The sequence below is a fragment of the Candida oxycetoniae genome (genome assembly GCF_023343755.2).
Source record: "Candida oxycetoniae strain CBS 10844 chromosome Unknown scaffold6, whole genome shotgun sequence".
Lineage (NCBI taxonomy): Eukaryota > Fungi > Ascomycota > Pichiomycetes > Serinales > Debaryomycetaceae > Lodderomyces > Lodderomyces oxycetoniae.
Genome location: NW_026055365.1, coordinates 270,869 through 295,192, shown reverse-complemented (window position 1 = coordinate 295,192; position 24,324 = coordinate 270,869). Strand labels below are relative to the sequence as shown.

The following is a 24,324-nucleotide window of genomic DNA, read 5'->3' as shown; positions in this document are numbered from 1 at the left end:
ATTTAATTTATTATGTTGAATGAATTTCAATATTCAAACAAGAATCTCTATTACAAGTAGAAGCAAGGATTACCATCAGTCATAAACATTCTGTATCGGTTGCTTATACTTTTGCATCAGCTGCTTTCCACTTTGGCGACAGTTGCTTTTGTCTAGCATCGGTTACTAGAGCCACCTAATTCAACGCGAGTATTGGCGCCTCGGCACTAACGATTTTCTTAAACCATCGCCGCTACGCCACACAGCAGAACCATTTTCTAACCACCGCCGCCGCCACACAGCCCAACTTATTTCCCCCAGGTGTCACCTAGTGTCACCCATTGGCTCGCTTTGCTTGCTAAGGTCCCTGCTCGCTAACCAACTCCGCCCCATAGCCCTACTAGCTGCCAGGTGTCACCCATTGGCTCGCTTTGGCCCGCTTTGCTTGCTAAGGTCCCTGCTCGCTAACCAACTCCGCCCCATAGCCCAACCAGCTGCCAAGTGTTGCTCGATAGTGGGCAGCTAGTCAGTATTACTCCATTACCTCGCTTCGCTTGAACCCAGTTTTCCTTCAAAAGTTGATAATCAAGTATACCCTATCAATATGAGTTTCTTTGTCGTTCCTTCGGTTTCATATCAAACCCAGCAGAAACTTAAAAAGCAGAAAGGCAAAGATCGCAAGAAAAACGAGTTGGACAGTGATAGTGACAAGGATGTGGATCCAGATAGGGATAATAAGGATCATAGGTATCTGATAGCGAGCCGTTTGCACAATAATGATTCCACTACAAGCTCTACTTCGAAACGAAGTAAATTAAAAGCAGGATGGAGTTTATTCAGTGGTGGTGGTAATCATTCTAATAGCAGCAATAGCAGTAGTAGCTTATCACAAAGAGGCTTTTCAACAGGTTCAAAACTGGCAGACACAGATAGCGATTCTAAATCAATTATGTCGAGTCACTCAACTATGATTTCAGGTATGGAAACCTTGACTCATTCACTAGTAGATGAGAATGAATCGCCATATCCACATCCACATCCACACCCACATCCAAATCCAAATCTACATTTACATCCACATCCACAGCCGCCACAGGCGCCTCCAGTGTCATTGAATCTACCGACATCTTTGGAAAGCCCAACGAACGCCCATACTCATCATCCCCACACCCACCACAACAACAACGACCAAACAAGCAATACTCACCAAGAACAAGTACACGAGTCACATAAGCCCCATCACGCAATTACACCAACAGCAGCGCAGTTGGTCTTTAATCCCGAGGATGTCGTTAGGGAAGAAGACACGCCATTGAAAATAGCAACAACGTATGGTAAAACAATACCTCCGGATTCATTCAAACAGTTTCAAGTAAACCGAGCTGCTACAATACCTCTAGTAGCAGCAACAACATCAGCAACAGCAACTTCACCAGGACCGCCAGCCTCAGTATCACTGGTTCCTTCCACCGGCTCCTCGATGTCTTCAAATCCCTTTCGATCGTCACAGTCTTCTATAACACCAATAACTCCCTTGACTACACTGCAAACAGCCAACAGTTCGTCCGGTATCACTACATCGCCAACGCAATCTCATGGTCAACCTCAGTCTCAATCTCAAGCACAAGGACAAGCACAAGCACAATCTCCAGGAAGTCACTATTTACTGAATCAACTATTTCATAGGAACTCATCGAATACTTCATTTCATGGCAATCAAAATTTACTCACAATGGACAATCTCAAAGAGTCTTCAGCAAAGTTCAAGAAAATATCCTCATTTTTAACCTCATCTAACCACCAAAAGAGGAAAGATAGTACATTCCTATCCCCTGGAGGACCAGACCACATTTCCCCAAACGTAGAATCCCCAGGTGGTGATCGGCATCCGTCTTTCGACTCTTATTTTCCTGATATATCACCCATGAAGAAGAAGAACAATGATAACAATAACAGCAACAAGATTCCTGCCTTCAAACCAGTGTTAGATCTAAGTGCTTATAATACACCAGAAGGTATCCAAGAACAATTTCTTTCCCCACCTTACCAAATCTTTAGGTATAATAACTTTCTCAAAATCATGAGTGAATACCACACAAGCGATGCATTAAATTTTGCCAAAATTCGTGTACATTCATTATACAAATTCATTATGAGACAAAAGAGAGGCAAGATCTTGATTGAATCAAATGGGATGTTTAGTAATGAAAACTATACGTCATTGTCTACTACTGAGGCTGTTCTTGCATATATGCTTTATTCTAAAGCACGATCATTTATAAGAACACTTGTATGTCATAAATCCGAAAATCAAAGCTTATTAAACCATGAAGAATTAGTCCAGTGTAATTTTATCAACTATGTACGGTATTTGATAAAATTACCTACTGTTGAAGAAAGTGATGTGTTGACTGATGTGGAAAAGAAGCATTATGAATATAAGGCTATGTTTGATACTATCGCTACCGCGTTATACAATTTCAGAAAAGACGAAGAGCTTACATACAATGATGAACCGGAACAAGCAGTGAAGTCCAAATTATTAATAGAAAGCATTACCAAGTTGTCATATGAATATATTCTTTTGGAGAAATATAGATTGGATATGGTTACGAAATTGCACAAGAACCATTTACTTTCTCAGGGACACTTGGTAAAGTTATTCAATCAGTATAAAGCACATGTTAGAGGGTACCTGCGAGAAAATATAAAAGTGTTTATCTATAACTCGACTCAATCCTTACAATATGGATGGTACCTTGCGGTGACTATCCCATTTATACGATTTGTTGAATCACACGTTTATAATGAGGATCCCCAATTGATTACTGATTATGATGAATACATAAAACAGTTATTAGATACAAATTCTCCAAAACAAGATTTCAAAAAATCAGACATTGAACTATTTGAATCGTATTTTAAGAAACTTGGTCTTGTATCTTATCAACAATTTAATAGCATGACGATGGATAAATTGGTGAAACTAAGTAAACAAATTAAGGATCAATCAGTACACCCATTCACTGGTTTTCGAAATAAACCAACATCCTCCCCCTCCTTCTCATCATCACAAACACAATATTCTACTTCTTCTTTTTCTTCTCCTCCTCCTCCACCACCACCATCACCTTTTCCCCAGACATCTAATTTCAGTACAAAGCCAACCAATATAGAATATTATCCCCATGGAATGTCCCTGATCTCCTCAAATACATTCGACTTAATCCATTCTCGTGATTTAGCAATGCAAATTACCCAAAATACTTATCGTACTATAATCCGAGAATTCCATAGGATACTTAAGCCGGGTGCATCGTTCATATACGATGCAATTCATATGGGTTCCAGGTCACCAGAAACCTTAAAATCAAAGTTTTCTGGTAAATTATTCCCCGAAATTCCATATGACGAAAACAACCCTAGTATAAATGATAAGATAACATTTGGCATTATGCAAAATTTTCCACAACTAATGCCACATTTCCTAGAAACTTTACTTTGTGAACTTGAGGTTGTTTTCGGAAAAGGGAATGTTAAATACAGTGTTGTCTTATTATCACTGCATCTTGATGTAAACAATTTCTTGATTAAATTTGTTGGATTGAAATTGTTTGAGTTGGTTGGAGAAACTGATGAGTATGTAAGGTTTTTCGAACTGGTTTTCGATGACGATGATCTGAATATTGTTAGTCTGAATGATAAAAGTGTTCATCTTGGGGTACATATTGAAGCAACTAAACGGTGAACAAAAAATAAAAAAAAAAAATCAAACAAAGAAGAAAACCCTTTATTGTATATTCAGAAACTCTCTTAAACATAGATACATGCTGGACATATATATATATATAAGGCAGGAAAAGGAAGAAAGAAAAAAGGACCCTTTTTGATTGCATCTCTTTCACTTGCAAGTTTGTAGTTGTTGGCTTTCTTGAGGAAATGACGAGAGATCAACTGTCACGTGACTCGTAAATTGAAAAATTCTGACTCAATACCGATGAGGTCAATTTTTCATTATTAAATTTCCCCATTTTCACCATTAGCCAGAGCTCTTTTAAACCTTTTGAAACGTGTCTTTTGTTTCTTTTATCTGTCTAGATGTCGAAGGTAGTTCATATTATTGACTTGGAGAGCGGGAACTTGAGGTCCCTTACCAATGCCATTAAAAAGGTTGATAGTGATTGTACTATAAGATTTATTCACAATGAACAAGAGTTTATTGAGCAAGATCCCTATATCACCAAGCTTATTTTCCCTGGAGTTGGTAATTATGGTCATTTCGTTACCCAAATTTATGCGCGTAATTTGGATAAACATATTATGAGATACATTGCAGCTGATCGTGCTCTAATGGGAATTTGTGTTGGATTACAGGCATTTGTGCTGGCATCTGAAGAAAGTCCTAATGCAAAGGGATTAGGCGTATTAGATTTAAAGTTGAAGAAATTTAACACCGATGATCCTATTTACAGGGCAAAAGGAATTAAGAAAGCTGTGCCACATATTGGATGGAATAGTATTGAGAGGATAACTATTGGCAAAGACAAAGAAATTTCACCCAATGTTTCATTATTCAATTTAAATTTGCAAAACAAGTACTATTTTGTTCACTCATATGCTGCAATTATTGATGGGGAAAATGAAAACGAGCTCAACTCGTTAAGGAAACAAGGCTGGAATTTTGCATTGGCAAAGTATGGTTCTGAACAGTTCATTGCAGCAATTAACAAGGGTAACCTTTTTGCTACACAATTTCATCCTGAAAAATCAGGTATTGCAGGGTTGAAAATTGTAAAAAGCTTTTTAGATGGTGAGCAGTTTCCTCAGTTGAATCAATCTAGTGTTCAAACACAACCAAAAGGTATAGAGAAAACAATGAGTAGGTTAACCAGGCGAATTATTGCGTGTTTGGATGTGAGAACAAACGATGCTGGCGATTTAGTTGTTACCAAAGGTGATCAATATAATGTACGGGAAACTTGTACCACTGCCAATTCGCAAGAAGATAATAGCACCGGTCCACAAGTTAGAAACTTGGGTAAGCCGGTAGAATTAGCTACAAAGTACTATTTGCAAGGTGCAGATGAAATCACCTTTTTGAACATCACTTCTTTTAGAAACTCGCCTTTAAAGGACTTGCCAATGTTGCAAGTGCTACAGAAGGCTGCTGAATCTATATTTGTTCCACTTACAGTTGGTGGAGGAATCAAAGAGATGCAAGATCCAGAAACTCACCAAGTAGTTCCTGCTGTTCAAGTTGCTGATTTGTATTTCCGTTCCGGGGCAGATAAGGTGAGTATTGGTTCTGATGCAGTACGTATTGCTGAGGAATACTACGCTAACAACAAGCAGAAACAAGGCACATCGGCCATCGAAACTATTTCCAAAACTTTTGGAAACCAAGCGGTTGTCATTTCAGTTGACCCTAAGCGGAAATATGTTGCATCGCCCAAAAGTTGCCCAATGGCAACGATAAAAATCACCAATGAGTCAAAGTATGGACCTAATGGCGAACAATATTGCTATTACCAAGTTACCTCTCAAGGTGGTAGGAAATTCCATGATTTAGGGGCACTAGAACTTTGTTTGGCATGCGAGGATTTGGGTGCTGGAGAAATCTTGCTAAATTCAATCGACCACGATGGATCCAACTCCGGTTTCAATTTGGAGCTATTAAATCAAATCAAATCTCAAGTATCAATCCCGGTAATTGCAAGTTCTGGTGCTGGAAACCCCAAGCATTTCCAACAAGTATTTGAGATGGAATGTGGAATCGATGCGGCTTTAGGTGCTGGATTGTTTCATCGTGGCGAATATACTGTTAATCAAGTCAAACGGTTTTTGCAAGATGAAGCGAAAATGGACGTGCGATTGGATGATACTGTTGAGTTATAGAGAAGAGAGTAAATTCTAGATATGTATGTATATATGTAACGGCCACCTAGATCCTATACCGCCCTCTAGTATCGCTACTTCTACTGCTCCTATACCGTTCTCTAGTATCGCTACTTCTACTGCTCCCATACCGCTCTCTAGTATCGCTACTTCTACTGCTCGGTTTTAGATGAGGGTCTGGTCCCACTGGCTTGTCCCTCGTACTATCTTGTAGTAGGGGCTTTTTTCGGCGCGTACCTGATAGAGCAATTATCAAAACCTCATAGCGCAAATATATCATTGTAATAGACACTAGGAAGCGAAGCGAGCTAGTGGAGCCACATTGACTAGCTGTCATCGACAAACCGACAAAAGAGAGAGAGAGAGAGAGAGATGTCGCAGCTGGGTCATATATCAGAAGAGCAAAGAAAGAAGATTGTATGTATTTGATGTTTGTACTAAGGAATGAACACTTTTGAATAAAGTTTTATTTTCTAACATGTTTATCTTCATCCCAGGAGTCAAATAGAGCAAGAGCTTTAGAGAGACTACAAAGAAAGCGAGATCCTGTAGTTTCTAGCACACAACAAGACCGTGTTTTACTGAAACGACCTGCATCGCAAATTCTAGACCCTTCTGCAGGACTTAAGTCAAAGTTTGTCCAGTTTGAACAGGATGGGTCAGTTAAAAGGTCCAAAACCGCTGAGCAAATAGAACATGTCGAGCAGAATAGATTAAAAGCGATAGAGATTCAAAATAGGCTACGAAAGGAGAAAGAAGGGAAGCCTGATACTAATGCAGTTGTGAGCATGGACAATATTCGACTTAACCAAAATAAACAAGATTTTTCGTTTGACAGCAAGAGGAGCAGATATCAGCCACCTTCGATTAACAAGAAAGATTATATTGAGTACGATTTTGCCACGATGCAGGACTCTAGAGGTGGATTTATCAGTGATGACACGAAAATACGGCATGATGAAGAAACATTACAAGAATGGAAAGAGAAACAAAAAGAGCTTGAACGAATTAAAAATGCGCCACCTCCAGCAGATATAGAGAATGTTCCACGATGTTACGAATGCAAGTCTGTTGATATTGATTTGAACTTGTATACGAATTTTCGAAAAGTACGTGCCTGTAGAGCATGTATCAAGAAAATGCCCGAGAAGTACTCATTATTAGTCAAAACCGAATGTAAAGAAGACTATCTTTTAACGGAACCGGAATTGCAAGATGAGTCATTATTGCCGAGGATAGAAAAACCCAATCCTCATGGATATAGTAGAATGCAGTTGTTTTTACGATTTCAAGTTGAAGAATTTGCATGGCGCAAATGGGGGTCGCCCGAAGGGTTAGATTTGGAGTGGGAGCGGCGTGAAAAGAACAAATTGAAGAGGAAGGAGAAAAGGTACCAAGATGCATTAAGGGAGATGAGGAAAAAGACTAGAGCTGAGGAGTATACGAGGAAATTGAGAGATGGTAAATCGTTAAATGAGAGACATGTACATCACTGGTCTGCCGGTGTCACTATTGGGGAGAACTTGATACGGAAAAGGTGTATCGATTGTGGTATTGAGCTGGAGGATGTGATAATCACCGACACTAGCGAGCGAAGCGAGAGAGACTAGACGAGTGAAACGAGTCTAGTCGATAGTAGATAGACTATCAACACTATCGAGTGGAGCAGCATTGATTACACCGACCACCAACACTATCTCGCTTCGCTCGATAGTGGAGCAGCACTAACTACACCAACCACTAGCAACACTCTCTCGCTTTGCTCGATAGTGTTGTTATGCACATACATATTCTAAATAAGGTGCATATTGTCGCTAGTTTCAGTGACAATTACTATGCCATAAATTGTCAGTGACAGTTAGTAATTATGTAGATCACGTGATTCGTTAGTTGCGATAGGATTTATGTGACACTATCGAGCGACACTATGGAGCGAAATGAGATAGTGGAGCAGCTCTGACTAAACACTCTCTTCTCCTTATTAACAATCTCTTTTCTCTCTATCTATCGATTGGACTCGTAATACTCGTCTCTAGTCTAATCTTTTTTTTGCACCAATTTGACTCAAACTTGATGGTACTAAATACTACTACCAACAAGGACTCTCTAGCCAGCCCTGTGACACTTTGGACACTATCGAGCGACACTATCGAGCGACACTATCGAGCGACACTATCAAGCGACACTATCGAGCAAAGCGAGATAGTAGAGCAGCTTTGACTACACTGGCTATTACAAGGAATCTCTCTACACACTCTCTTCTCTCTATCTACAATCTCTTTTTTCTATCTACAATCTTTTTTCTCTTATCAGTATTCAAAAGGACTCTCTCTATTTATTATTTATAAAGACTCTTTCTATCAGTATTTACAAAAACTTTCTCTATCAAGTTTCACTCGCCTAGTCTCTCTCTATCTAGTTTCACTCGCCTAGTCTCTCTCTACCTAGTTTCACTCGCCTAGTCTCTCTCTATCTAGTTTCACTCGCCTAGTCTCTCTCTTTCTATCTCGCTCCGCTCGATAGCAGACTCATCTAGTAAGTACTCCTCCACTCGCTAGTGTCGCGCTCATCTAGAAAGTGCTGCTCCACTAGCGAGCGAAGCGAGGTAGTGTTGCGTTCGCTAGTGTCACGCTCGATAGTAGACTCATCTAGTAAGTACTGCTCCACTACCTCGCTTCGCTCGCTAGTGTTGCGCTCGATAGTAGACTCATCTAGTAAGTACTGCTCCACTACCTCGCTTCGCTCGCTAGTGTCACGCTCGATAGTAGACTCATCTAGTAAGTACTGCTCCACTACCTCGCTTCGCTCGCTAGTGTTGCGCTCGATAGTAGACTCATCTAGTAAGTACTGCTCCACTACCTCGCTTCGCTCGCTAGTGTCACGCTCGATAGTAGACTCATCTAGTAAGTACTGCTCCACTACCTCGCTTCGCTCGCTAGTGTTGCGCTCGATAGTAGACTCATCTAGTAAGTACTGCTCCACTACCTCGCTTCGCTCGCTAGTGTCACGCTCGATAGTAGACTCATCTAGTAAGTACTGCTCCACTACCTCGCTTCGCTCGCTAGTGTTGCGCTCGATAGTAGACTCATCTAGTAAGTACTGCTCCACTACCTCGCTTCGCTCGCTAGTGTCACGCTCGATAGTAGACTCATCTAGTAAGTACTGCTCCACTACCTCGCTTCGCTCGCTAGTGTTGCGCTCGATAGTAGACTCATCTAGTAAGTACTGCTCCACTACCTCGCTTCGCTCGCTAGTGTCACGCTCGATAGTAGACTCATCTAGTAAGTACTGCTCCACTACCTCGCTTCGCTCGCTAGTGTTGCGCTCGATAGTAGACTCATCTAGTAAGTACTGCTCCACTACCTCGCTTCGCTCGCTAGTGTCACGCTCGATAGTAGACTCATCTAGTAAGTACTGCTCCACTACCTCGCTTCGCTCGCTAGTGTTGCGCTCGATAGTAGACTCATCTAGTAAGTACTGCTTCACTACCTCGCTTCGCTCGCTAGTGTCGCGCTCGCTAGTGTCGCGCTCGCTAGTGTTGCGTTCGCTAGTGTCGCGCTCATCCAGTAGGTACTGCACCACTAGCTCGCTTTGCTCGCTAGTGGTGCATCACGTGACCCCGCAGAACCCTATAGAAGATTCTTTCAAATTCCTGAGCATTCTTTGCAACTCGAGCAACGTTGGCATTCTCTTCTCTTGGATTATAAAACGAGTAGGAAATTTCTTTCATCTTTCAACTACTCTCTCTCTCTCTCTCTCTTTCTTCTTTTTGAAATTGGTTTTCTTTTTAGTAGTAGTTAGTAGTTAGCAGTTAGCAGTTAGCAGTAGCACGTTAAACTCATAGGAAAGAATGTCAGAGGCTAAAACTGAAACACATGAATTCACAGCTGAGATTTCTCAGTTGATGTCGTTGATCATCAACACTGTTTATTCTAATAAGGAAATCTTTTTAAGAGAATTGATCTCTAATGCCTCAGATGCCTTGGACAAGATTAGGTATCAAGCATTGAGCGATCCTTCTTTATTGGAATCTGAACCAAAATTGTTTATTAGAATCACTCCACACAAGGAACAAAAAGTTTTGGAAATTAGAGATTCCGGTATTGGTATGACAAAGGCCGATTTGGTTAATAATTTGGGTACCATTGCTAAATCAGGTACCAAATCCTTTATGGAAGCTTTAAGTGCCGGTGCAGACGTTTCGATGATTGGTCAATTTGGTGTTGGTTTCTATTCCCTTTTCTTGGTTGCTGATCATGTACAGGTTATTTCTAAGCACAATGATGACGAGCAGTACATTTGGGAATCCAATGCTGGTGGTAAATTCACCGTTACCTTGGACGAAAAGAATGAAAGATTGGGCCGTGGTACCATGTTGCGTTTGTTCTTGAAGGATGATCAATTGGAATACTTGGAAGAAAAGAGAATTAAAGAAGTTGTTAAAAAACACTCGGAATTTGTTGCTTATCCAATTGAGTTGGTTGTAACAAAGGAAGTTGAAAAGGAAGTACCAGTAGAGGAGGAGGAAGAAGAGGGAAAAGAAGCACCAAAAGAGGAAAGTGGCGAAGATAATGACAAGAAACCTAAATTGGAAGAAGTTAAAGACGAAGGTGATGATGAGAAGAAGGAGAAAAAGACCAAAAAAATTAAAGAAGAAGTTACTGAAACTGAAGAGTTGAATAAGACTAAGCCATTATGGACAAGAAACCCTAAAGAGATTACTCAAGAAGAATATAATGCATTTTACAAGTCAATCTCAAATGACTGGGAAGATCCATTAGCCGTGAAACACTTTTCAGTTGAAGGTCAATTGGAATTTAGAGCTATTTTGTTTGTACCAAAGAGAGCTCCATTTGATGCTTTTGAGTCAAAGAAGAAGAAGAACAATATCAAATTGTATGTCCGTCGTGTTTTCATCACTGATGATGCCGAAGACTTGATTCCAGAATGGTTAAGTTTCATCAAGGGTGTTGTTGATTCTGAAGATTTGCCATTGAACTTGTCGAGAGAAATGTTGCAGCAAAATAAGATTATGAAAGTCATCAAGAAGAATATTGTTAAGAAGATGATTGAAACATTTCAAGAAATTTCAGAAGATCAAGAACAATTTGATAAATTCTATACTGCATTCTCCAAGAATATCAAATTGGGTATTCATGAAGATACTCAAAACAGACAAGCTTTGGCTAAATTGTTGAGATACCATTCTACAAAATCAAGTGAAGAAGCTACTTCACTCACCGATTACGTTACCAGAATGCAGCCACACCAAAAGAATATCTACTACATCACTGGTGAATCATTAAAGGCTGTTGAAAAATCTCCATTCTTGGATGCTTTGAAAGCCAAAAACTTTGAAGTTTTGTTTATGTGTGATCCTATTGATGAGTATGCCATGACCCAATTGAAGGAATTTGATGACAAGAAGTTAGTTGACATTACCAAAGACTTTGATTTGGAAGAAACCGAAGAAGAAAAGAAACAAAGAGAACAAGAAAAGAAAGATTTCGAGCCATTGACTAAAGCAGTGAAGGATATTTTGGGAGACCAAGTTGAAAAAGTTGTTATTTCCGACAAACTAGTTGATGCACCAGCAGCAATCAGAACCGGCCAATTTGGATGGTCTGCTAATATGGAGAGGATAATGAAGGCACAGGCTTTAAGAGACACAACCATGTCTTCATACATGTCCTCAAAGAAGACTTTTGAGCTTTCTCCAAAATCGCCAATCATCAAATCATTAAAGAAGAAGGTTGAAGAAGATGGTCCAGAAAACAAGACTGTTAAAGATTTGACCACTTTGTTATTTGACACAGCTTTGTTAACTTCAGGTTTCACATTGGAAGAACCATCCACTTTTGCTCATAGAATTAATAGATTAATTGCTTTAGGTTTGAACATTGATGATGAAGAGCCTGAAACTGCAATTGAAACCAGCATCAGCACCACTGCTGATGAAAAGAAGGATGAAGCCACAGATGAGCCAGTTGCTGACTCTGCTATGGAAGAGGTTGATTAGAAGAAGAAGAAGAAGAAGAAGAAAAATAATTTTTTTTTGATGAGTTTATGATGTGTAGGGAAGAGGAGAAGTTTCAAGGAAGAAGAGGGATGATTTGAGTAATGTATTTCACGTTCTGGGTAATCATAAAGTTTCTTGTATGTAGAAATGTAATAAAAATCAAATTGATAATAGTACTATATTGATTAGTAGCAAACCCACACTTTAGTGCCCTAGATCCCTGTAGAAATGTAATAAATGTCAAATTGATTAGTAGCAAACCCACACTGTAGTGCCCTAGATCCCTGTGTGTAAGTAAATACTTGAAAAATAGGGGATAGGATGTACAAACAAGTCTATTCACTTGTGTTGGAAAGTATACTGATAGTCAGTGGTGGCAGCTAGTGTTGGTGGCAGCTGGTGTGCTCCAGCTAGTGTGCTCAACTATCGAGCGACACGACCAGAACGAGATAGTGTCGTCGAAAGTGTTGCTACTAAGTGTTGTGCTCGATAGAGTAGTCGAAAGTCTTGTCACTAAGTGTTAAGTGTTGTGTGCTCCACTATCTCGCTCTACTCGATAGTAGGAAATGGGTGCAAAAAAGGTCACGTGATTAAATAAAGTTGCAAAAACAAAAATAAACATATGAAAAAACAATAGCGATGAGCTTTAGCTGTACAGTAGATTTTTTAGCCATATGTTTTAGTTGAACAGTGTAGATTTTTTAGTTATAAGTAGCAAGTCTAATATAGGTATAATTAATAACTATTTGTTAGGCTGTGTAAATTGTTGAGTTTGAAGAATTAGACTAGTCCTTTACTTCAACTATGTCATTTTTAAATGAATTTTGCTCATCTTTCTGGTAAATTTTTTCCATCTTGGTTTACAAAGAACTTTTACAAATGGCCAACTTTAGATACTTTACTATTGACTTGTAGCCTTTTTATCTGAAATCAAAAAAAATATAATGCCCTTTCTATATTGCATTTGGATACTCTATTTAATGCTCTTTATATTGCGTTTGGAAACTCTATTTAATGCTCTTTCCATATTGCATTTGGAAACTCTATTGCAAAGTTTCTACCCAAAAAAGGAAATTTCTAGAAACAAATCATTAACAAAGCATAATATCCTCTCACTTTGTAACAAACAAATACCACAACTGTTGCCCTCTGCAACTCCCCCCCCCTCCCTCCCCCATGACTGAAAGCTGACCCCGATTGACTCAATCCCCGCGCATTCCTTGCATCTCCCCCTCCCAATTGACAAGCACCTTGATCTCAAGAGGTTTGCTCTATCCATAAATTGCATCCATACATCAATACTTTATACTATAATTGTTTTTTTTTCCACCACATGGGGCAAGCAAAACCGCATTGCAATTTATCAGATGGTATAAAGATAAAGAGTAATAACCGTAAGTATTAACGACGATAAAACAGGGTTCAACTTGAATTAGAGACGGAGGAGTAAAGATTTTGTAGTATAGAATTGTTCGGGTCACATTAACCAGGCACATATAGAAAGAATGGGACTTTTTATTCCAACTAACAAACTACACAATCTCAAACTATACAAATATCAATCGGAAGATCATTCCTTGATATCGAGATATATTTTGAAGAGATGGTGGAACTGGTTTGAGCAGATTTTTCCCTTGTCAATGGCACCAAATATGATAACCTTGCTAGGATTATTCTTTATCATCTCGAATTTGCTAGTTGTATTTTACTATGATCCATTTTTGAATTCAAACCAGCCAAGATGGTGCTATTTCTTTTATGCCTTTGGGTTATTTATGTACCAGACATTTGACGGGTGCGATGGAATACACGCAAGGCGTACTGGGCAGAGCGGTCCATTGGGTGAATTATTTGACCATTCAATTGACGCTATCAATACTACATTTGGCGCTTTTATTTTCGCAAGTGTAATGAAGATGGGGTACGGAGGCTTGCTCATGCTTTCGCAATTTGCTTCAGTTTGCAACTTCTACACTTCAACTTGGGAGGAGTACCATACTCACAAGTTGTTTCTTTCAAAATTTTCCGGTCCCGTTGAAGGGATTTTGATGATTTGTGGAATATATGTGTTAACAGGGATATTTGGGCCAGATATTTGGAATGTCGATTTATTCAAGTTGAATTTAACTTCGTTTGGTTATGATATTTATAAGATCAATAGTTCGTTGATCTATGTTGTTGTTGGGTTGGGCTCATTGTACTTTAACATTATTTCAGCAATGCACAATGTTGCAAAGCATTATCAACAAAAGGATGGCGAGGAAACCAAAAAATCGAAAACTGAAATTGCCAAAGCTTATGAAGGACTATACCCTTTTTTTATCTACTATGGGGTGATCATTGTATTTGCTTGGGTTTATCCACAAACGGTTTCAGAAAATGGGTTCTCCTTGGTATTATCTATTGGGTGCACAATCGCATTTTCTGTAGGCAGAATCATATTGGCTCATTTGACATTACAAGAGTTTCCATTCATACAAATCCCCATGTTCATCCCCTTGGCACAATTGATTATTAGCAAAGTGCTTGTGGGCGTGTTTGATTATAACCGGTCAAGTGTGTTGAACTCGGTTAGTTGGTTAGGTTTTGGAGTCACTTTAGGTATCCATGGAATCTTTGTGGGGGAAGTTATTACTGAAATAACCCAATACTTGGATATCTATGCATTGTCTATTAAGCATAAAAGGGCATAAGTTGCATAAAACATTTTTACAAGTAAATAAAAACACACCTACATTACACCAAACATGCTAGATTTTAGATTCTTAAACTTTACTATGATATATTATATACACATTTTTAGACTAGGGTTATATTGCTTCAATCCCTCTCTTCTGTTAAGGCTTCTTTTCTCCAAATGCACTTTCACTACCTGGAGCCAAAACGTCCTGAGCAGCTTTTTGCAAATTCATATCCTTCTCCATTTCTTGTAATTGAGTCTCAGACAAAATAGCCAAGGCTAAAGGAACACCCAATAACAAAGAACTGGAAGTCAAAGCCCAAATCAATTTTCCTCCGCTGTTAACACCACATGAAACATAAGTGCTGACTGTATTAGACAAGTCGCAAATTTGGTCTCTATAATGTGGAGGAATTATATCCTTCAAAGCAACAACCCTGTCATATATTGTTTCATTCTCAAAATCAAAGTCATAATCAGCATCATCATCATCCTCAAATTCTGATCCACTGGACTCCTCTTCAAATCTTTTTATTTCAACCTTCTTTATCTCTGTCGTTCCGTCAGCAAACTGGATTTGAGTATCATCTTCTACTTGTGTTAATTTGACCATCTCTCTTCTTGAAATATAGTAACAGGTATATAAGTCCTTCTTATTCCTCTTGTATGCTATCAACCAAGCTTCCTTTATTTGCTCCATTGGAAATTTTTTTTCCTCGCTGAAAAAATTCATTTTGGTTGATGCACGCCGACAACGTGAGTAATGGCGGAGGCGGCGTGGCGCGGCGCCATACCGCCATATGACCCTACCGCCATACCGCCATACGACCCTACCGTCATACGACCCTACCGCCCTACCGCCCTACCGCCATATGACCCATACCCCTTGTCCTGCTATATTACCCTAAAACCATTTCAAGACCTCTCTTCCAAGTCAAGATTGTTCAAGCTTAATCATTAGAGAAGAATCTTTTCTCTCTTCTCTACTGCTCCACTAGCTTCCTTCTTGTCTAGTGTCGCTTCCCTCTTGTCTAGTGTCGCTTCCCTCTTGTCTAGTGTCGCTTCCCTCTTGTCTAGTGTCGCTTCCCTCTTGTCTAGTGTCGCTTCCTTCTTCTCTAGTATCTCTTCCCTCTTCTCTAGTGTCGCTTCCCTCTTCTCTACTGCTCCACTAGCTCGCTTCGCTCCCTAGTGTCGCTTCCCCCCTAGTGTCGCTTCCTTCCCTAGTGTCACTCTCTTCCCTCTTCTCTACTGCTCCACTAGCTCGCTTCGCTCCCTAGTGTCGCTTCCTTCCCTAGTGTCGCTCTCTTCCAAATCAAGATTGTTCAAGCTCAATGGTAAGATATCATCTCTAACTACTTTGTATCCAATTCTTTCCATTTCTCTAGGGTATCGTCTGATATTGTAAAACTGCAACAATGCTCTTAGGGCAACTTCTTGATCATAGCTACTATTGAAATCACTTTCTAGATCCTTACCACTGAGCCAATTGTCCCTCATGCTGAGGTTGCAATTGAGGTATATGGAGCTGATTAAATCCATATTAACGCTTTTCCACTTCCTGCCTTGGTAAGGAACTAGTTTCTTCAAAATCTTCAATATTGGCTGAGAAAATGCCGGGGTGTCATAATTGATTAGGATCATTTTGAAAAGTTCCGATGGCTTGAGATCATTCAATGCAAAGATTCGTTGGCTTTGGTTCTTTAGGAGGATCTTGTTGGTTATCTTGAGTAAATTGGATAATATTTGTGCAAAATTGCCATTGAAGCTATTGATATATATATGATTGATATTATTTTCATCTGTCGTTTTGGACAATTCCAGTATAAAGACTTTGTTGATAAACTGGTAGTCATAATTCTCCTTTGCTGTTTTGCTTAAACAGTTGTTAAAAAAATCTAGCTTTGGTAACTTGATTTGCGGATTCATCAATCGATTCTGATTAGTCAATACTTCATACTCTATCAATTCGTCCTTCGTGTCGGTTGCCAGTTGCGGTACACCTTGGCAGTTACAATTATTGAAACTGGTACTCATGAAATCTAACGCAACAGTAAAAAACTGCTGGTCAAACAAAATTGATGAAAAGTAATAGTATTTCAATACATGACTTCTCTTGAACCATGAAAGAAGGTTGAGTATTGTACTTGTTGCTGCTTTAGTCGTGATTTCCTTGACACTAAACACTTCCAATTGCAGCATCAACACTGCCTCAATTTTCGCTCCTGCTGCAAAATTGTTGTTGTTATTGTTATTGTTGTCGTTATTACTGTTATTATTACCTTGAGTCGAGGGAACATTCACCATGAATGAAGTAGCAGGATTCAATTCCAATTCATAAAAGTTTAAGTTAGAGTCTATTCTATTGGTTTTAATGATTTCAATCATTACTTGAACAACAGTATTTAAACTTGACAATACTTGGGAATAAAATTGTTCAACTCTTTTGAGAGACCGTATCGCATCATCTTCATCTTTATCCGTCTCCAACTCTGCTTCTGCTTCTGCTTCTGCTTCTGCTTCTGCCTCTGCCTCTGCTTCTGCCTCTGCCTCTGCTTCTGCTTCTGCTTCTGCTTCTGCCTCCTCCAATTTCAATTCAAACTCGCTCTTAACGTCATAAGCACTTTCAAACCCTCTCTCTTGTTTCATAAAGATTTCACGTTCATTCCATAGTCTCTTTATAGAATAGCTTTCATATACTGCATTTTTCAAAATGGTATCAGCCTCAATCATGGCTACAGGGACGCAATCTTGCGATAAAGCACTGTAGTTGGGATAGATGAATGGCATTGATTGATTAACTTGATAAGACTTTCTTATCTTTTCTCCACCTGACATGAAATCGGAGGATGCTAGTTTGGGAGACGGAATAGGAGTAGCCAAGTGAACTGGTTGTGTTGGCAATTGACTCAACACTGTGTGCGATTTATTAGTCTTTGGAGTTTCAATAATATTTGACAATGATCTGGAGTAGTTGTTGATAGCCATGAACATCTTGAATTTTTCATCAATAGATTGTGACTCCTGTTGTGATTGGGACGAAAAAGATGGTAATGGTGGAGCCGCAAATTTCCGTTCTGCGTCGAACAAGGGAAACTTATCAATCAAATCCTCCCTAAATGCAAAATATTCTAATGGAGAACAAGTTAGGCTTTTACTTTTTTCTTCACCATCATTGTTCTTTTTCTTGCAAATGTTATAAGCACGATTGAGGAAGTTATCGCATTTTTGTAGCTGGTTGATCCCTCCGAATTCAAATAGCAATAGCTTGTTTAGTAAGAGAATGAGGTACCTGATTCTATATGACTTGTTTGGGTGCCATTTCCAATGCTCGATAAAACTAAAGATCTTTTCCAAAAAGCTAGATTTTTGCAAATAGTTTTTAAACCTTGAATGCTTTTGGTCACTATTTAGTGACACAAGGATTAGAAAGTATAGTAATGACAAGACTCTCAAGTAATTAGTACTCGTTTTTTTCAGTAGTATTCTGCCACTTGAGTGATATTCCTTGTCGGCTTTGATTCTTTCATTGAAAAACTGTGAGATCATCTTGATCAATGGTTCGTAAATCTCGCACTTTAGGAGTTTTTCATTGTTGATGATGATTGAGGCAATCTGCTCTTGTTTACTAGATACATTTGCATACTCGCCGAAACTGAAATATGACACTTTCTGAAGGTAGTCGTCGTCCATTGTGTCATCGTTTAAGCTGCTTCCCAAAAGTTTCATTGTGAAATCTTGCATCACCTGCTCCGGCTGCACCAGTAACAGCCGCATGTTTTCAAGACCAAGACCAAGACCAAGACCAAGACCAAGAGTTTTCAAATCATCAAATGTAAACCACTCGCTAATCTCGTCAGCCAACAGACCCATTTCCATATACTCAAACTGTAAATGCAGCTTTGTCACTAAGAACTGATAGTTCATTACATTTTCCGAGAAATTGCCATCACTAGAAGAAACCTTACCGTTTGCGGCATCAATCTCATGAGCTTTTGCACTCAATTTCTTCTGAAAAGTTTCATCTAACGAAGTACTATTCAATTCTCTCCTTGTTATTTCATCCGGATGGTCAATAATCGAGTCCTCTAGCTGGTCAATCTGTATTGGATCATCATTCATCCTCTAATATCTTCCATTTATCACTTACTTTCACCCCATACCATACATTGATTCACCTATTGCAATTGGAAAGCTTTGCTTTATATAGCAGTGTCGCAAAAGCATCCACAGTTTTGCGACAATTGAAACGCGACAATATCAATGACGGAAAAAAACTTTTTATCAATGCGCGACACCTTTTGCGACAATTGAAATGACGGAAATATGCGACACTTTCTGCGACAACTACAATGACGGAAAAAAACTTTTTGTCAATGTGCGACACCTTTTGCGACAACTGCAATGACGTGAAAATTCAATGTCAAAGCTTTTAGACACTCGAGTTGTCGTGAAAAATTGAAAAACTTTTACGACACTACTTCACGACATAACCTCTTTTAAATTTTTTTTTTTTTTTTTTTTTTTTTTTTTTTCATTCAATGGACCCTTGGAATGGCTAGATGATCATACAAGTGGTCTTACTATTAGCTTAATTTCCCCTGCTTTCTTCCCGTTATTTGAGATTTTAGAGGGTGTTTTAGCCAACTATTTTGTGTGGCTCATTTGTTTTAACTCAGCTTTTCCGTTTTTCAAGCCTCCCCTTTGTTTTTTTTTTCTTTTCTTTTCTTTTAAGCACCTTGCCTTTTAGGGCTCATTTTATTGCATGTCCATCCATATCAAGAACTTTGACCAAGTCCTTAATCTCAAGATTAAAGTAACAACTTTGTTAGACCAGGAGATGATTGGTGTTATATACACTTACTCCTCTTCTAATGAGATCCTAGTCTTAAAAACATCAAATCTTAGGGTATCTAAAGATAATAAACAAGTTGATCCAACAAGCACTTATCGAGTTATTAACACATCAATTATTAAAAGCATTCAAGTATTGCCTCCATTCCCACTGAAAAAGAACAATCTAAAACCTTACAAAAGAGATGAGGTGCTGATAAAACCTATAAATATCCAAGATTTGAAGAAATTCGTCAACAATGAAATACTAAAGTTGGATGGAGTAGAACAACCAAAAAAAGAACAAGAAAAACCAATTCTGTCATTAGCAACAGAACCACGTCATATTCCCCAGCATAATACCACACCCGGTTCCTCAATTGCATCTCAACTATTTGAAAAGTTAACTACCTTGTACGGAGTCAAGAACATCAAATATGGTGACCAAAAGCGTATGGAAATAATTATCCATGATGAAATCAAGTTGATCAAGCCATTCACAAATACGCAAAAAAATATCCAGTTCATTAATGACAAACAACAAAGCAAACACACACAATCTCTAAATCGTGCATTGAAACAGTTTTGGTTAGAAATTGATAATGAAAAAAAAGGTGGGTAAATAGTAGGGGCCGGTCTTTTAATCTATTAGATACCCTACTTACCTTAATCTATTAGGTATAGTTCAATACTTTCAAATAATTTCTTACCCTTTTGTCGCGTACCTTTGAAACCATCAACATCTTTCCATTTGAAGGTAATACACCGCTTCTCTTTACAAGCGGTGTTTTTTGCTAGCTCAAAATAAATGTTAAACCAGAGGTAGCAAAACCTCCCCATCTCAATCATCACGTCTTCTTTGACCTCAATTGGATTCTGAAATCGATACTCGATGTCCTCTTCGCCAACTTGAACAAATTGGAACTCGTAAAATGTATTTGAAGCGAAAACTTGCTCAACAATGGTATTTCTTCTGCTCTGTTCCTGCACCACCACGTAATTCGACACGTATACATCAAAATTATCCCTATAGCATTTGCGAAACACAATCTTGTCAATTAAACTACTGCTGCTGCTGCTGCTCATGCTCTTCTTCTTCTTCCAATTGCTATACTTGACCCTAGTTGACTCATTTTCAAGAAATTCCCCCCAATAGATTAAATACCTTTGCTGACTCAAAATACTCACACCTAGTCCGCCAAACGCTCGCATCCTCTTACTGGTGTACAACTCAATAATATCATCAACATTCACCAATTCGCCATTTCTAAAACCGAGCAACATCAAGTAGGCACAACATATAGTACCCAGTCGACCTTTACCTGCCTTGCAATGCAAAACAGCGACATTTTCTTCACTAGCCAGAACAAAATCATCAATATCGTTGGTGGCATCCCAGATAATATCCAAAGTGGGAGGATAATGGTCAGGGAAGGGGAAATGGCTCACATGGAAATCAACATCCAGGTTCAAGTATCCAGAATCCTCACCACGAAAATTGTACAAATGCCAATGTTCTGGATGCTTGTAATTGAGATACTGAAGCAAATCAGACAAGGGATACCGATACCACGACTCAATATAAGTTGTCGTTGGCCCAGAAGAAACAATCAATTGCGGTGTAACATAAGTAAGATCAAGCTGTAATTGAAGAGAATCTTCACAAAATAATCGTTTCGGCGAAGCAACAATAGATCGTATAAGTGATTTAATGAATTTCATTCAACCTTAATGCCCATACCGACAATCCTACCCCTAACCTAAACCTCTATACCTCTATATCCCTTCTCCAACAAGTGTACTAAAAAATAATCAATTTTCTTTTACAGATAACAGTTGGTAGTGATTGATAAAAATACATACCGAGGAAGAAGATCGCTTTCAACTTCAACAAACTAATGCACATTACTGTAATGTATATCTGAAATATTTACAAAAAAAGAAGAATTTACTTACTAATCACCTATGGATGTTAAGCCCCTCGACACTGTCAATGAGTCTTGCTCTACTTTCTGCTTTGCTTTTGGGCGCTTTGCTTTTGGGCGCTTTGCTTTTGGGCGCTTTGCTTTTGGGCGCTTTGCTTTTGGGCGCTTTGCTTTTGGGCGCTTTGCTTTTGGGCGCTTTGCTTTTGGGCGCTCTGCTTTTGGGCGCTCTGCTTTTGGGCGCTTTGCTTTCCTTACATCATACCGCTTTGTCTCATCAACTCATTAATCTTTGCAGTTAAAACAGGATCACTTTTAATCCTCTTTTGCATCTTACTAGCCTCTGCAAATGATATAGCCTGTATTTTCTCCTCGATAGATCTGGCCAAATCACAGCTTTCTTCAAATAACTCAATTGCTTCATCTACTTCTTCCTTTTGTAATTTTATTTGGGCCAATGATATTCTTGCTAACTCAGATTTGGGATCTAATTCACAAGCTTTGATCAATAGTTCTTCTGCTTCAGGTATTTTCTCCAAACTTTCTCTCGATATTACCGTTGCTTGGTTGATCAACGGTAAAGCCCCAACACTAAACCTGTCCAACTTTTCCTGTAACCTTGCCGATATTTCAAATTGCTTTAATGCACCCTCAATATTGCCATTATCAGCCAAGATTTCTCCATAGTAGTTGGGTATTTCAGGACTAATAGGGAATTTCAATTTAGCTTCAGTGAACTTTTCATATGCCTCTTCTGCTTTGCCATTCTTGTATGCAATGCATGCCAATTGAATATAAGCGTAAACATTGTCGGGGTGCAACTTTTTCGCCTTTTGGAAATTGACTTCGGCATTGGGCAAATCGCCAGTCAAATAGTATAACTGACCCAAATGGTAAAAAATGTCGGGCGAGGTTGCATCTAAATCTTCGGCCAATTTGAAATCCCTCAAAGCTTCTTCATATGACGATTTATCAGCATTGATCAATGCTCTAAATACATAAGCTCTTGGTCTGGGTTTAAGAGCTATAGCCTTATTAATCAATTCGGTGGCTGTTGCTGAATCGTTTTTCAAAAAATGGAAAGCCGCAGAGTACTCCAAGGCTATTGCCAATGAATCCTTTTTGGTATCGTCTTGGGAAAGTGCAGCTACTGCTTGATTAATCAAAGTATCAGCTTCCTCGTACCCATCTCTAGTGTTACCTTGAATCTTGACTAAAGCGTCATACAAAAACTTTTCTCCAACTTGGCTTGATTCTTTTATATTCTCCAAACCGGTTTCATCAGCAAAAGCACCAAAAAAGGATCCAATAGTAGCAGCAGAAGGCAAAACCAATTTCTTTTCTTTTGCATCAACAATGCGGATTGAATGTTTTCGCAAAACTCTTTCCAAGACTTGCTCAACTGATTTATTTGAAAACCCGCCATAAATAGTCAATGCAGTCAAGTCAAACATTGCATCTTCGTATTTTTCCAATTGTTCATAGCTAGTAGCTCTTCTCAAAATACATTTTGTGTAATCATTCTTTAATTTAATAGCTTCAGTCGTATCCTTAATCACATTCTCATGGTCATCTAATGCAGCGTAACACGCAGATCTATTAGAATAGTAAATTGGATCCTTCTTGACTTGCAAAGCAGCGGAATAAAAAGCAATAGCTCTGCTGTACTCCTTGTTTTTGAACTCCTTATTACCGTCTTCTTTCAATTGCTTGGCCCAATTCTCCTTCTCTGACTCAGACAACTTGTCTATAGTTTCCTGCGTCAATTTGGGCAACCCCTTCGAGTCTACGGGATAATTGATCGATTGCTCATCAGCAACAAGTTCCGGCTCGGGACTTATAGATGATGCCTTATTTTTTCTCTTCTTCTTCTTGTTCTTCGAGCTTGAGCTTGAGCTTGAGCTTGGTTCAACAAAATCCTCCGATTTCTTTGCCCCTTTGGACGATGCTGTCAGCTGAGAGCCCCCTTGCTTTTGCTGTTTACCCTGTTTACCCTGTTGACCCTGTTGTTGTTGCTGCTGCTGATTGTAATAGTAAAAAGCACCCACAGCGGAAGTAACAGCCAATGCCGTCACAATAATTGCCGTCTTATTCTTAATAAAGAAATTATCTGACATCTAGAAAAGAACTCGACTCCTCGTACCTCTTCTTCTTGGAACCTCTAAAGGAATAATTGCCAATCAAATCTACAAATGGCAATGCCTATAAAGAAAGAAAGAAGGAAAAAAATTTGAAGTTTTTCATTTCAATTTTTTCGGTATCAAATGCACGACTGAGAATGATGTTATGGAATGGAAGAGCCGTTATGGAAGTAAGGGGAGGTGTAGAAGGGGAAGGGGAAGGGGGAGAGGGAGAGGGAGAGGAGGTGGTGTAGGAGGAGGTGTAGGAGGAGGTGTAGAAGGGGAGGGGGAGAGGGAGAGGAGGAGGTGTAGGAGGGGGAGAGGAGGAGAAGTAGGAGGAGGAGGTTAAAAGTAGGAGTAGGAGGAGGAGGAGGTGTAGAAGTAGGAGAAGGTAGTAGTAGGAGGTAGTAGGAGGAGGTGTAGAAGGAGAAGTATAAGTAGAAGGAGAGGTCGTAGGTAGTAGGAGGTAGTAGGAGGAGGTGTAGAAGGAGAAGTATAAGTAGAAGGAGAGGTCGTAGGTAGTAGGAGGTAGTAGGAGGAGGTGTAGAAGGAGAAGTATAAGTAGAAGGAGAGGTCGTAGGTAGTAGGAGGTAGTAGGAGGAGGTGTAGAAGGAGAAGTATAAGTAGAAGGAGAGGTCGTAGGTAGTAGGAGGTAGTAGGAGGAGGTGTAGAAGGAGAAGTATAAGTAGAAGGAGAGGTCGTAGGTAGTAGGAGGTAGTAGGAGGAGGTGTAGAAGGAGAAGTTGTAGGTAGTATGAGAAGTTGTAGGTAGAAGGATAGTATAAGGAGTTGTAGGTGGTAGGAGAAGTCGCAGGTAGTAGGAGAAGTCGCAAGTGGTAGGAGGAGGTGTTTTTGCAAGATTAGTGCAAGGCTCCACTAT

The 24,324-nt window shown here is 39.3% G+C and overlaps 8 protein-coding genes across 8 annotated transcripts; 4 read left to right on the top strand and 4 right to left on the bottom strand. All coding sequences in view use genetic code 12, as the record gives it.

Annotated features, from left to right (window-relative positions):
• Positions 1 to 583: 583 nt before the first annotated feature.
• HIS7 (imidazoleglycerol-phosphate synthase) lies at positions 584 to 7,484 on the top strand (the record flags this gene model as incomplete). The annotated part of the gene is made up of 3 exons (XM_049326630.1): positions 584 to 3,667; positions 4,078 to 5,867; positions 6,383 to 7,484. The coding sequence occupies 3 exons, from the start codon at positions 584 to 586 to the stop codon at positions 7,482 to 7,484; spliced, it is 5,976 nt and encodes a 1,991-aa protein (XP_049182306.1).
• Positions 7,485 to 8,406: 922 nt separating this feature from the next.
• On the bottom strand, positions 8,407 to 9,561 carry KGF56_000692 (uncharacterized protein; the record flags this gene model as incomplete). The annotated part of the gene is made up of 2 exons (XM_049326629.1): positions 8,407 to 9,472; positions 9,554 to 9,561. 2 exons carry the CDS (start codon positions 9,559 to 9,561, stop codon positions 8,407 to 8,409), a joined length of 1,074 nt encoding a protein of 357 aa, XP_049182305.1.
• Positions 9,562 to 9,724: 163 nt separating this feature from the next.
• On the top strand, positions 9,725 to 11,893 carry HSP90 (Hsp90 family chaperone; the record flags this gene model as incomplete). Its single annotated transcript, XM_049326628.1, has 1 exon — positions 9,725 to 11,893. The coding sequence occupies one exon, from the start codon at positions 9,725 to 9,727 to the stop codon at positions 11,891 to 11,893; it is 2,169 nt and encodes a 722-aa protein (XP_049182304.1).
• A 1,640-nt stretch (positions 11,894 to 13,533) lies between these two features.
• KGF56_000690 (bifunctional diacylglycerol cholinephosphotransferase/ethanolaminephosphotransferase) lies at positions 13,534 to 14,586 on the top strand (the record flags this gene model as incomplete). Its single annotated transcript, XM_049326627.1, has 1 exon — positions 13,534 to 14,586. One exon carries the CDS (start codon positions 13,534 to 13,536, stop codon positions 14,584 to 14,586), a length of 1,053 nt encoding a protein of 350 aa, XP_049182303.1.
• Positions 14,587 to 14,730: 144 nt separating this feature from the next.
• Positions 14,731 to 15,186, bottom strand: TOM22 (Tom22p; the record flags this gene model as incomplete). Its single annotated transcript, XM_049326625.1, has 1 exon — positions 14,731 to 15,186. The coding sequence occupies one exon, from the start codon at positions 15,184 to 15,186 to the stop codon at positions 14,731 to 14,733; it is 456 nt and encodes a 151-aa protein (XP_049182302.1).
• Positions 15,187 to 15,818: 632 nt separating this feature from the next.
• Positions 15,819 to 18,692, bottom strand: KGF56_000688 (uncharacterized protein; the record flags this gene model as incomplete). Its single annotated transcript, XM_049326624.1, has 1 exon — positions 15,819 to 18,692. One exon carries the CDS (start codon positions 18,690 to 18,692, stop codon positions 15,819 to 15,821), a length of 2,874 nt encoding a protein of 957 aa, XP_049182301.1.
• A 643-nt stretch (positions 18,693 to 19,335) lies between these two features.
• On the top strand, positions 19,336 to 20,025 carry KGF56_000687 (uncharacterized protein; the record flags this gene model as incomplete). Its single annotated transcript, XM_049326623.1, has 1 exon — positions 19,336 to 20,025. One exon carries the CDS (start codon positions 19,336 to 19,338, stop codon positions 20,023 to 20,025), a length of 690 nt encoding a protein of 229 aa, XP_049182300.1.
• A 44-nt stretch (positions 20,026 to 20,069) lies between these two features.
• On the bottom strand, positions 20,070 to 23,442 carry TOM70 (protein channel; the record flags this gene model as incomplete). Its single annotated transcript, XM_049326622.1, has 2 exons — positions 20,070 to 21,061; positions 21,591 to 23,442. 2 exons carry the CDS (start codon positions 23,440 to 23,442, stop codon positions 20,070 to 20,072), a joined length of 2,844 nt encoding a protein of 947 aa, XP_049182299.1.
• Positions 23,443 to 24,324: the final 882 nt, after the last annotated feature.